Source organism: Aythya marila (genome assembly GCF_965140915.1).
Source record: "Aythya marila genome assembly, chromosome: 1".
NCBI classification, from domain to species: Eukaryota; Metazoa; Chordata; class Aves; order Anseriformes; family Anatidae; genus Aythya; species Aythya marila.
The window spans coordinates 186,164,624-186,178,316 of NC_139042.1; the positions used below are offsets into that span (position 1 = coordinate 186,164,624).

General features: G+C 46.7%; 1 protein-coding gene across 1 annotated transcript in view; it reads left to right on the plus strand.

Moving 5' to 3' along the window:
• The first annotated feature begins 2,025 nt into the window (after positions 1-2,025).
• The window catches only part of MAPK12 (mitogen-activated protein kinase 12), a 34,923-nt gene continuing 23,255 nt past the window's right edge, over positions 2,026-13,693 (plus strand). Inside the window, exons 1-3 of the mRNA XM_082781119.1 lie at positions 2,026-2,202; positions 2,693-2,822; positions 11,857-11,915. Of these exons, the coding sequence (XP_082637245.1) occupies positions 2,087-2,202; positions 2,693-2,822; positions 11,857-11,915 (305 nt within the window). The 5' untranslated portion in view covers positions 2,026-2,086. The remainder of the gene's footprint in view (positions 2,203-2,692; positions 2,823-11,856; positions 11,916-13,693) is intronic.

Genomic DNA, 13,693 nt, shown 5'->3' on the forward strand with positions numbered 1-13,693 from the left:
ACCATCTGAATGCCAAACAGTGCATAAAGGTGATGGCAGAAATTAAAAAGCAAATGAACAAATAAAATCTGATGGGACTGCGGGTTTGAAAAACAAATGTGTTCCGTTAATCTAACATTTGACATGAGCCATGCGTTACCTGCCGAGCATCAGAAGGTTGGTTTCTGTCCTCATTAAAACAGGGAGTCCGACAGGTCGAATATCAGCAGAGAGCAGCACTGGAAAACACCTGTGTGGTGGAAGGATGTTGTGAATTTGTATCTGATGTGCAAATAATGGGAGGAGGCAGGCCAGGGCTGCTCTCCCAGATTTAGTAGTTACACACATAAAAGCCTGGACCCCTGGAACTACCAAAAAGGCCTCAGGAACAACGCAACTTGGCCAGACTGCCCCTCTCTAGCTAAGCCACAAAACGAACTCTAGTGACAGGAAGTCTGAATTACCTAACCTCAGCAACATTGCTCAGGGGTGAAGTCAGACAAAACAAAGGGCAAGGATCTAATTATATACACACAGAGAAAACATAACGCATTTTTAAAAGCAGGTCTTTGCCGTACACATGCTGGACCAGGCATATTTACTATCAAAACACCATGAAGGTTGCTATTTTCCATCTTCCAGCACAGCAGTGGTTTTAAGCAGCTGTTTGAACTGTTTCATATCACACCAAATGTGCAGGGGACCACTTGCTTTAGCAACTAAATTAAGTGCATACCTGTTTCTATTTAACAATATTAAATGTTGTTGAAACTTTGGGTCTGATCCTGAGGTGAAGTGGGAAGTCCACAGCTGTGCAGCTTTGTGCAAGGGTGATCTGAAAGCTCACTTTTGTACTCCCAGCTCTCATCAGACTAAGTTACAGCCCCTCAGCGTACATGTGGGGGCCACCAAGGGCTGTCACAGCACAACGACATTCAGTCCCTTCCTTCTCCTGCGAGCACTCTCACACGCACCTGGAGCTGCAGGAGGAAGGGGGTCAGGCACAGCCCCTCTGGCTGGCTTTGAAGGATTGCCCCGTCCTCCTCCTGTCCCTGTTTACTTTTCAGAGCTTCTGCTGCTTTGTCTGTAACCGTCATTTCTTCTTCTTCCCACTTTTATGTTTGGCTTTATATCCCTTAACGCTTTTATATGAAAGCCAGATTTCATAAGAAGTCAGCTATCAGACCCAGAGCTCTAATGCAGAACGAGCCCAGGCTGAGGTGCCACACCACGGTGTGTGTATACAGAGGAAGGCAGGGACGTATTTGCTTTCAGCTTCACAGCAAGGACTCAGCGCACCCCTAATTCACACCAGGACTTCAACACGTAAACCAGCCAGCCATTTGCTCCTGGCAGCTCCAGGAACTTTCCCAGTTCCAGCTGCCACCACCAAGACCGATGTCACGGGGGAAACGACTGGAACTGGGAAAATCTCTTGAGCTTTGCAAAAATCTATGCCACCCCACCAAACCCACAGACACGAGGCTGCACACAACCGTGCCAAGGGGCAGCAGATGGATTTTAAGCGCGTCCTGCTAGAGCAGAGCCTCACCCAGCACATTTCTCCGGGCACACACCGCCAGGCACACGCACTGGACATGCCGGGCAGCTCAATGCCGTCCCCCTCGACAACACCAGCGGGTCACCGGGCCCCTCCTTGGGTCTGCCACCCCTCATCTCTGAAGGAGAGCCGCCTGGAGTGTCCGTGGGGTGTCCCGCACCCCTTTTTTCCACGTTTCTGAGGGGAGAAGAAGCGCCAGAGCTGCCGCTGAGCCCCTCACACGGGGCCACGCGAACGCCGCCACCATGGAGGCGGGCTGAGGCGCTGCCACACGCGGCTCCTGCCCTGCCTGACCGGCACCTGCCGTGCCCGACACCCGGCCCCCGGCTGCCCCGGGCCGGCTGCCGGCTCCCTGCCGGTCCCCCGGAGCAGCCCGGCCGGGCTGAGCGGGGCAGGGGCGGGCAGAGGGAGGGAGCGGCGCCGAGGGAGCGTGGCCAAGCCCGGCCCCTCGCCTCGCCTCGCCTCGGCTCGCCTCAGCCCGGCGCTCGCCTCCCGCGCTCCCCCCGGGCTCTTTGTTGGAGGGTGCCGGCAGGGGGCCGCGGCACCATGTCCTCCCCCAAGAACGGCTTCTACCGCCAGGAGGTCACCAAAACCCTCTGGGAAGTGCGGGACCGCTACCGGGACCTGCAGCCCGTGGGCTCCGGCGCTTACGGAGCCGTCTGGTGAGCGGGCAGGGGCAGGGGTAAGGGCAGGGCTGCGCCCCCCCCCCCCCGGCTGAGGGAAGGGGCCGGGGGGGAGCCGCGGCGGGGCGCAGCCCGCGGCGCTTTTCGCTTTGTTCCCTGGTTGTTTGCTGCCAACTTGTTCCGGGGGTGGGGAGCCAGGCGGCCCCGCCACGCTGCCGGCTCGGCTCGGGGCCCCGCGGGGGTCTCCGCTGTCCCCGGGGCTCGTCCCCGGCCGGGGGGAGCCGGGGGGTGGGTGCAGGTCGTCGGGCAGCGCGCTGAGGGCTGGGCAGGGAGAGTGCCGGGGCAAAACGAGTGTGTCAGGGCAAAACGAGTGTGTCTGAGGACAAGGAGTGTGCCTCAGCAGAACGAGTGTGCCCGGGCAGAGTGAGTGTGACAGAGCAGGGCGAGTGTGCCAGCCTTGAGGGGCTCTGGGGTCGGTGATGTCGCCTCGGTCCCCGCTCACCAAGCTGTCTGTTCCCGCTCCCCGAAGCTCGGCTGTCGATGGCAGGACCGGTACCAAAGTGGCCATAAAGAAGCTGTACCGCCCGTTTCAGTCGGAGCTCTTCGCCAAGAGAGCCTACCGCGAGCTGCGCCTCCTCAAGCACATGAAGCACGAAAACGTGAGTTGGGGCACTGGCAGGTCCCCGCGGTGCAGCGGCTTTCACGCTGTAAAACAAAAAGAAAATTGCCAGACAAGGCAGATGTGTAGCTGTGTAGTGTTCAGGGCTCTCTCAGCGAGACCGGTGTGTCTGTCTTTGTCTGTCTGTCCTTGATCTCTGGGTGTCTGCGCACGCCAAGTGGAATCCCCTCTGGGAGACACCTTTATGTGTAGGAAGGGTTGGGTGGGAAAGGTTAGGGCCACGGTGCTCAATCTGTGCTCAGAGCTTGCAAGAGGGACCAAGAGACCTGAAATTACATCTCCATCACTGCGTTCACATGAGTTACAGGAGAACGCAGAGCACGGGTCTGTGCCTGCGTATCTCACGTGACAGCATCTCTTTTTCTGGACTTTCCTGAAGGTGGGTATGGTACATGTGTATCTTCTGGGGAGAGTAGGGTTTTGTTGTTGTTTATCTTTCACAAAGTATTTGAAAGTTTTGGTTTTGTGCTAACATGAAGCAGGAAATGTTGGGGAGTGACTAAATAATTTGCTTACTGGGAAGCAGAGACTAGGATGCAGACCTTGGCACAGATTCCCACGCAATATAAAAGAACAGCTGTAGAAAGAAATGTTAAAAGTGTGAATGAGATAAAGATACTTAGTCCCAACAGATTTGTGTGAGAACAGCTTTTGTGGAATTGAAGCATGAGAAGGGTCCCAGAATGGACTGGGAGGATCGCAGTTGTGGCTTTAAATGCTGGTTTTGGAGAGCGTATGTGGTAAACAAAGAGAAATGGGGGGGTGGTGGGGAGCTTTTTAAAATGATGCATAAGAGCCTGGTTTAAAATGTTAATGATGTGGGAGATTAGAGCATCACTCCGTTCAGATAGCCTTCGAGGCAAGCTACAAGATTGAAAATGAGTTGGAGAGAAATTGGTACTAACAGTAGCCAGTCACAGTCATGTCACATTATGGTATTAACGTTCTGAGTACCAGCAAACACAGGTTCATTTTGAAGAATAATTGGTGGGAGATGCTGACTGTCCAGAAAAAGCAGGCCTCTTTGTAGCCTGAGGATTTTGTGTTTAACCCTTTAGTCTGAATCTTTTATTTTATTTCATCATGTTCTTTGATGACTCTTTTGAATTAACTGCTTTTTACCCACTGCTGTATATATTAAAGAGTTAACACTTGCAGGGAACTTCTGTGTTATATCTGGGCTTTCTACTCTCCGCATTTTCTTTACTGAACATTTGGGAGCAGATCAGCTCATGCAGTTGCCAAACTCTTAACCGTGTCCAGAATTTGGAGATTATTTTTCTTCCATTTCCCAGAATAATCTGTTGGGCAGTGTTTTCCACTCCTGGCTGCTTTTACGTAGTGTGTGCCCTTCAGGATAATGCTCTGGAACCCCACCATGGCCTTGTTAGCTAATTGAAGAGTCTAGAAGAAAATGTGATCTGTAAAATTTACAAATCAATAGAGGTGGAGGAAAAGAATAATTTGTAGTCTTAGAAAACAGTTTGCCCACAGAAAGAAAAATCTCACCTTGGTAGTAAGGAAGAGTTTTACCATGAGTTATGGCATTTACTCATTAGAGAACAATGACTGTGTAAATGATCACTCGAGGGATTTGTGAACACTGTAGAGAGAGAAACTGTCTCCACCACCCATCCAGTACAAGGCTGAAGTGGCAGTACTGCCCTTTCCGAGAATTTCCATCCACCATTCCAGTCTCATACCATTCATTTCACCCACTGTGAATTAGGACTAGCAGCAAAGCCTTTCTGGATTTCTAGCCCCCGTGCTGACCTCGGGGTACTCCTTTAACCATTCCACCCATCCAAAATTAGACCAGCGTGGCAGCATCATTCCTCGTAAGGATTTTCAGGCCGCCCCCAAGTCTTTGATCTACCACCAAAGACATGCTTTTTTACGTATTACTACCAAAGGATGGATTTACAGAAATATGTAGCATTTTGATCTTCCTGTCCTTCCTTATTCACATCAGCAGTCCCCAGCATGTTGCTCACATTTTTAATGTTACATACAATAGTGGCAGGACAACCTCCTGTTCTCTGTCCTTGCCATTGTGGTTTCCATGGGCTGTTGAGTTTTGAATGGGCTCACGTGAGTGAGAATCTCCTTATAGCAGGAAAAAGTAGAGCAGTGATTTAAATATTGCTCCTGATTTTTCAGTAAACTGATATGTTACAGCATACTTCTGTGTAATAGCAGGCATCTGTCTTTCTGGCTGTAATGTAAGCTATTAAGAAAGAATAAAATTGAAGTAATTGTTTCAAAGACCGCAATAAAATAGCGATGACACTAAGGTCTCTTTCTCGGGAGTTGGTAATCCAAGTGTAAGTGGTGGGGTGCAACAGCCAGTCTAACAGTACTGCTGCTATGGACTGGATTTGGGGTGTTGCTGCAGCACTGCACTAATCTGCCAGTACACAGCTCTTCATCTTGTTTCTTCCTACTTCAGGTTATAAACTAATTCAAAATTCTGTTTATATGATAGTTAGAGTGACACCCAGTTTGCTCTTGTAGTCTGTTTTTCTTTTAAAATAACTTGGGTAATCATGATGCACTTGATAGCAAATTACACAAAGAGTGTGGTGTTTTGTCCATTTCATGACAATGCTGTGATAAAAAATAGCATCTCTGATCCATGAAGGTGGCAGGAGATACCATGAAACCCATGCCACAAGGATACAATTCATCAGTATGTCTTGTTTCAGAGAAGAAAACTGAAGAAAACTTCTGCTTAATACCCTGGATTGCCTCCCTTGTTGATCCTTTGAAGAGCGTGCTCCTTTATTGAACGTGGAACGTTTGTGGGATGACCTGTCATGCTGTAAAAGTAAATATGGGAGTCATCCTTCTGAATGGTAGTGGAATTGTATTTTACCCTCTAGGAAAACCAGCCCACAGGTCGGTTTGCTCATCTGATCAGGCATCTTCAGGTAATGGTGGTTGCAAGGATGACTTCTCAATTATATATGCTAGATCTTTGTGCTTCCTAGTAGCTCTCTAGCAGCACATTACTGAAATGTAGTGAGGAATATTTCTGTATAAGCTATGGAAACTATGTAGTGTGGGGCTTATCTTCACCCCTTTGCAAACAAACCCAGGGGACGAATGGCACTGAGGACCATGGAGCAGAGGCCGTGTATGAAGAGGGTGAGGCCTGGCTGTTAAGAGATAAGGCGCTGTCCTTAATGGCACTAGTACCTATTTTTTGGGAGGTGTTTTAGTCTGAGAGGAGCTGGGATCTTTTACAAACATCCAAAGCTCCTTCTGCTGCCTCAGAAGTAATTTGATACAGATCAATTCCTCGGATACTGCCAAAAAGAAAAGTTACTTTCCAGTGGGATAAGCTGCCGGATCACTGTAGCTGCATAAAGAGATTCTGGCAGAGGAGGGAATGGTGTGAAAATGACGAATAAAAACAGCTAAGGCAGAATGAAGAATGCAGTGTGGGTTTTTGTTGGGTTTTTGTTGTTTTTTCTTCATGTATTCATGCTAGCTTGAAGTATTCATCCCACTACAGCCTTAACAGATCTTTCTTGTTGCTTTGGCATCTACAGAGAAGAACAGGCTGTTTACCTTCAGGAGGCTTTTTGCAGTAGTGCTGCTTTTGTTCTCTGCTTCTTTACATCCTGAGTTCGTTTAACGTGAGGCCAGTTAAAACTATCTGTTATGGCTCTGACTTTAAAACCAGCAAGAGAACGGAAACCCTGCCAGTGGGCTTGCTTGGGTCCTGGCCCCGGCTTGCAGACACGTGCGTCGGTCTGCAGGCGCATATTCCTCTGCAGTCAGTGGAGATGTCTGTGTTTGTCAAATTAAACCCAGGCAAGTAAGCAGAGGTGCAGACCCTTTGGTTTCCTTTGGCAAACGACTTGGATTTTATGGTGCGTTTCAACTGGAAGCGATGCTACAACCCCCGCTTTTGATGAAGTAACTGCGTCGTGCCTCCTGCCGGCTCAGCCCTAGCGCCCTGCTCACCTCTCAGCTTGCTAACGCCAGTTTGGAAGTTGCCGTCGGGAGCGCAGAACAGCTGGCAAGGAGAAATGGCACTGGAGAGAGAGAAAAGCAGCAGCTACTGCTAATGGATTGTTTCAGAATGGAGTGTGGGTTGTAGGAGAGCGGTGTAAGCGTCTGCCTACATACACACATATCTGTGTATACGTTACATCTAAGCTTGCACAGTAATTCTGACCCAGTTCTACCAACTTAAATTCCGAATGTGTTTTTGGCATAAAACTCTTGACAAATGCCCGTTAAACATTTCTGAAGCTGAGTCGGTTAATATTCTACAGATGTTTCTCTTCCTGGAAACCCTGTAAGAGTCAGCTGCAGTATTTGTTTAAAGGTACTCGGTGTTATGCTCTCAGTCATTGCTCTGTGTGGAAATTGCTCTCTGGTGAATTCCAACATCTGAAGAACAATGTATGTTTTACATTAGGAGAGCCATTTAGCTTTTTTTCTCCCTCTTGGAAGGGACTCAGGTATCCAGCAGGCACCGAATGAGCTCTCACTCTGCGGTTATGCTTCTGAGGATGATGCACGCCTTCCATTTTGGGTCAGCCGATAATTATGGTGGATTCTTCATTTTGACAAAAGCGAGGCTTTTTGGTTACACTTACAGAGCGTCCGCCAAGGGAGGAATTTATTTCAGAGCAAATAGTGGGAAATTTTGCCTCCTACCTGAGGAAACCTTCAGACTGTCAGCTTTTGCAGTTCAGCCAGCCAGGCACGAGCATTAGAAGAGCAGCAGTCCCTGCACCATACGAAATCCAACCAAGAAGGGAGTTAGAGATGAGACGTGCCTTTACAGACGAAGGGTGGCAAATGTGAAGGCTCCCTGTATTAGATTTCCTGCAGGAAGCCCTGCAGGACTGCACCACCTACAAAATCACAGCCTTCGAGTAGCTAAGTGCCCGTTAGGTGCAAACTGGGAATCCTGGCTGGAGGTGGCAAATTGCCTTATGGGCTGCAAGCAGAAATACAAGTAGAGCTGTGCAGTTTGTTGCTGTCAAATATTGTAGGGGAGAAATGTTGATGGACGATTTTCTGCATGGTGAAAGCTAAAAAGAGCTCGGGAGCTGAGAGGACACCGAAGTCACTTGTTTTAGTACTCAAAAGCCAATAAATCAACACAGTGCTACCAGTTGCCACATGTCCTACTTATTTTTACGAACCTGCCTAATAGGTGTTCTGTCTAGGCCAAGCTTCAGCCACTACCTGTTTGTTCACAGCCCAGCCTTAGATAGCAGTGAAGCAGGCTGAAGTGCTTAGTCTGGTAAAACAAAGGAAGGAGGACAGCAGCGAAACCCAAACCTTCTTTGTTTTAGGATCATCATCCAGTCCAAAGTGCAAGTCCACAGGATCTGAATCTGTCGGATGCTGGTAGGTCTACAGAAAGGGGGACGCAGCTCCTGAGGCATGGCTTGTGCCTGCGGGCGCTCTCTGACTTGCTTTTACTTCACAAAGAGCAGTCCTCCAGCCCTCAGGACTGCAGCGAATCTGATCAGAAAAGTACTTTTCCCCACTCGTTATTCTCTGCCTTTCTCCTTTCATTCTTTGTTCCTTTACAACTAAGATTTTAGGGCACTGAGAAGGACGCCGTGCTCGTGTTGTCAGCATTGTGCAGAAAAGAAGGGGAAGGAGCTCTTTGTCCCTCGGCAGACAGCCCTCAGCGCGGTGTAGCAGAACAGCTGAGCAATCCCAGGTGGAAAAAGGTGACTGTAGCACAAGCCTTGTGCTTGATAATTATAAAGATCGAGGCTTCTTGGTGTAATAAAAGGATGCAGGCACCCTGTGATGCGGAGCAGAGCAAGAGCATGAAGTTGAAGCTAATGCTGCAGAAAATGTAAGGCAGTGTGATATATATAGTTCGCTGTACTCCAGCAGGGATCCCTCTGAGAAACGTGGTTGTGTTCGTAGCCCGAGTGCCAAAGCCATTCAACTTCGCTGTGTTTTCATGCATAGCATCCACAGCATAAAGAAGCACTGAGTGCACGGGGGATGTAGCCAACATTACTTATTAATTTATACAGGATCGGAGTCTTTCATTGATGTACTGCTGCTTACACCAGAAATCTTCCTTTACAGAAACTCGATGGAACAGCCCTCGAACAAAAGTAATAAAATGCATGGGAGTGTAGCTCTGCTGTCACTGTGGTTTTGCTCTGCAGGAAGAAGGGAGAGGCTCAGAGCCGTGCCTTCTCCTTTAGACGTGCTCAGAGACCAATGAGGAGGGTACTGCAGGGGAGCTCACAGAAATCCAGGCTGGTTTTCAGCCAGATGGGCAGCAGGAAACAAAGTGCATCCTTTGGGGGTGGATCCATTCCAGAAATTGCCTGGTGGCAGAATTAACGGGGAAAAAAGGCAGCCATGGAATGGCAGCGCTGCTGCTGGTTTCCACAGGTGCTTTTTGTTGCCATCCTGTGGTGTAGTGAGTTCTCTCCTCGCCTGTGCCTCCATCTCTGATAAAATCAGTAAGCAAGCCGAATTAACACCAGCAGGTAACTACAGAACGTTTCACACAGACCTTGGTTATACTTCATACGGACCACACCATAAAAAAGAGATGATTCTTGCCATTTATGTCTCATGGTGGCTTGCTTCTGTGCTGGGCCAGTATCTTGCAGTACCATAAAGTTTTTACAAATACTGCATTCAACTGAGAGAGAGCATTGCAGACAGACTTCGGATTTTCCATGATACGGAGGAGGGAGTTTCCTACACTTTGCCCAGTTCTTTTCCTTTTCCTGAAGAAATATCTGGAGTTGTATCTTCCTCGGAAGATTTATTTTATCCTGTGCCTCCTTGTTCTTAACATATCTGCAGAAAGCAAAGACCAAAATGGAAATACTAACGACTCTGTTCCAGTAAAGGAAAATCATCCCAAAGCACAGCCGTTAAATAAAGATCACCGAGGAAAAGGAAACAGGTCCCTTGCTTTTATTTCTGAACTATTAAGTACAACTTAATGTTTTAAACGCTGAAACAGATTTCAGGATTTTTAGAAAGCTCACTTTGGAGAGCAACAAAAGTATGGTGAAATCCTTGGTGTGTTAAAAGATGAAAGTAACTACTGGGCACTGTTTATTTTAATAGAGAAAAAATAAGATTTTAGTGAAATTTATTTATTTATTTATTTAGTCTGGCGTTGTCTCTATTGAAATGTGTTCTTTATGTTCCTGTGTTCCACAGCAGGCATCTGATAACATTTTTGTGTAGCCATGGATGCAGTGCAGCCTCCTTATCATTTCGTCTTCTGCCCCGTCGGTTCTTTCCATGGGGTTGTACCTGCATCATTCACTGCTGCATTCCTACATCACAGAGTTTATTTTCAGTATGTTTCAGGTTGCTTAGGCAAATAGCTCGGGTAAATGAAGGCGTGGAAATATCTCCTGGAAGAGAGCAAGCAGGACTTCTGAAAAAGTTGAGATAGGGAAAGAAATGCGTGTTGGATAAGATTACCCTTAAAATATTTCTGAAATCTTTGGCATATGGAGAGCACACAGCTTTTATAACTGTGTATGTGTGTTTGTGTGTGTGTACACAGTGCCTTAGGAAACACCCTTAGAGATGCATTTATCCTCCAGTGGTGTCCCATACATCTTCCTAATTCCTCCATCCTCCATGTAGTAATGGAGAACTTTGTGTAAAACTGTCATATAAAAATACATAGCTTCTCACTCTGTTATTAGCACTGAAGGTATTGCTTCAAATAACGACCACATCCTCTGTGGGTGTAATTATTCTTTTATGGTAGTTACATTATTTAACAAGTTTCTTATCACAGTCCTCAGGAAAATATTGTTTGTGATTCTTTCAAAGATACATACGGCCACAAAGATAAAGAGCTGTAAGCTTTCTGTCTTCATCTTTATTAGATTTTCTATCTCGTTCATCCTTACGGCATTTTGATAATATCCAGGCTAACTGGAGTAGATCCCTTGGACGTGGAAAGGATAAAAATACAGGCACCGGGGATTTCACGAGAGTTGGGTAAAGCTTTAAGTAAAGGAAGTCTCCCTCCCTCCCTCCCTCCCTCCTTTCCAAAATTTCTGCTCTCTCTGGATTTCTCTTCTGCATAATTTTTTTTTAAGATCCCTATTTTGAGGAACAATCAAGACATACTAATAATGTCCCAAATCCATCCTGCTTTGTTACTGAAGTGGATTTTGTGGTACTTTTAGTACTTTGATAGTAACATCAGACAACACAATATGTTTTTAGCCCTATTTTCTTTCTTAAAGTTTCTAATTCTGTGCACTTCTAATCTGATGTGTAATCTCTAAACCATGCAGCCAAGGTGATGGGTCTGAATGAGGTTATAAATGTTAAAAGTCACTGAGGAATAATAATTGTATTCTCTTCAATTTTCCATTCCTGTTGCTTTCTGTCCCAAACGGAGCCTGCCCAGCGGTTAACGCTCCAGAGGCGTGCCAACAGAACTCATCTGCACTGACAAGGAGATCAGGGCCAGAGTTTGGTGATGGCACGGCAGTCTGCCCTACAGGCCTGATGTCGTCATTTTTGTCACAGCTCTTTCGGATGCCTTTTCTCAGTGTGGCTTCGAAGCTCTCAGTGCCACAGTATCCCTGAATCATGGCCTGCCTCTAAAAGCTGCATTAGAGGAGGCAGTGGCAGAGGCACGTGTACTGTTAAAGGATCAACCCCAAAACCTGCTGCTGCATACAGCGTGCGTTCCCACCAACCCCAAATACCGTGCCCCAGTACCGACGCGGCAGCCTGCAGCTGGGAAGGGCTGCGGGTAGCCCAGTGCTGCTTTTATTTAGCTAAATATATATTTTTTAATCAAAATTAGTCCTCAGAGTTATAAAATGATACATAACAGATCCTGATGTTGCTAGGCACTGATTCAGGTATCGTTTCTGCCATCTTTATGCCCGTAGTTGTCTCATTATGAAAATGTTTTTTATCATATTTCTCCATTTACTACATGGTTCAGGAATCTGTGTTAAGGCAGTATTAATCCATGTTTATTTTTCTCTCCCTTCCCCTATTTTCAGGTCATTGGAATACTGGATGTGTTCACACCAGATGTAACACTGGAGAAATTTAACGACTTGTAAGTTTTGAGTTGTTTTTAGTTTGGGAGCAGGGGAGTGTTGCTTGTTTGGAGGACTGGTTGTTTGCATTTTTTAATAATGGGGAATTCCAAACCCGTTGCTTCATGGCTTTTTCTGAATCCCATCTTAATACAACTGTTACATGCATCTTCAGAATCGGTAGGTTTTCAGCCTATCGTTAGAACCAGCCATCTGTTTTATCTGGTGCATGATACTTCTGTGAGGCCTTAGTAAATCCCAGTTTGATGGATTGCCTAACCCACTTTTTAAGAGCTGATTTTGTACCCTCAGGCCCAGACTGATCAAATGATGGAACCATTCTTAACCAAGCAAACAGTCTGAAAATCATGCCTGCTACATAGCGTATCTCCAGTGTGGTCCATCCTAACTCTAGAATTAATTCAAAACTGCTGTTGCTGCTGAATTTTTTTTGGTGAATATCCGAGCTCTGCTCTGTTGTGCTCCCTGTGTGGTTTCCCTTTGCTGATTTTACGGCCTCTTACATCCAGCTGAGGGTGGTCTGCACTCCCTCCTGACTAACCCCATAGGCCCAAATGATCCAAGCAGGACATGATATAGATCATTGCTAGCACCAGGCATGTACGTCCCTCTGATGTCTCCCTTTTGGCAGCATTGCAGACACCAGATATGTAGTGTGTGTATGGATCCTGCTGCAGTTCTTGTGAATCCAAGTCAGTACAGAAACAGTGGTCAGAAACCCCCTTGGGCTTAACGGAGATTTCATGTTACATTTGTAGAACCGTGGTGGACTTCTTCAAACGTACCTACATTTAAAAAACTGCCCTGCATATTTGTATGCTAATAGAGAAAGCTACCTGACAGGAAGAAGAGGAAAATGAAGCACAGAAAACATGGACTAGCTGTTCATACCTTTACGCCACCGTTGAGCCAAAAAAGATGTTGTCCATGTTGCCTGTAGTGCTAACTTATTACATAACATATATAATAAAATCCACATGTGTATGATTAGCATTCAAGGACTGGGTTTGAAATGTGACCCTAAAATCATCCTGCAAGTTTTGGAGGTGCAAGTCAAGTAGGTGGGACACATTTATGGCTAAAACTACAACCTAGGACAACATTTACTTTCAGGATTTCTGGCAAGCTGTCAGAGACGCGCAGGGCTAGATGGGTGTACATCTGAAACAAAAGCGGAGAAACAGCTTTTGTGAACTAAAGCTCAGATGAGTTATTTGAGGGAAACTTTCCTTTTGCTGACTAGCCATGAGATGCTATCTGTGGCCTGTTGTGTAAAGATCAAGTTCAAGCTGATTTGTGGGTAGAGGCAGCAGAAGTAAGGTAGGTGGTTTCACCAGAGCGAGCCCCCAGGTCTGATCTTATCTGAGACCTTGGGTTTCTCAGCTAACTTCTAGCCCTCCTCTCCAGAGGGGAGCATGCTCCTACTCTGCCTGCTGCTCTATCACCTGCCCCTGTGCTCTACCACTTAGTATAATGATAATTAAAGACAAATCCCATCTCCTTTATGAAGGAACAGTTAAGTTTCCCTTTCCCTGCTCATGCTTGTGTTGATTTTCCTTCAGATTCAGAAGATCAGCTGACTGATGTAGTTTACAAAACCAGAGATGCATGAATCTTCACCAATGGCAGTCCTACTGGGCAGCTGCTTTTCAGCATCTTTAACTGTATTCCTTGCATTGTCTGCTCTTGTGTCACACAAAATGTGCCAGAGCCGTTGCTCCTCCTCGTGGTGTAAGAATTTGGGGGTTTTAATTGGAACTGCAGGGAACTTAAACGT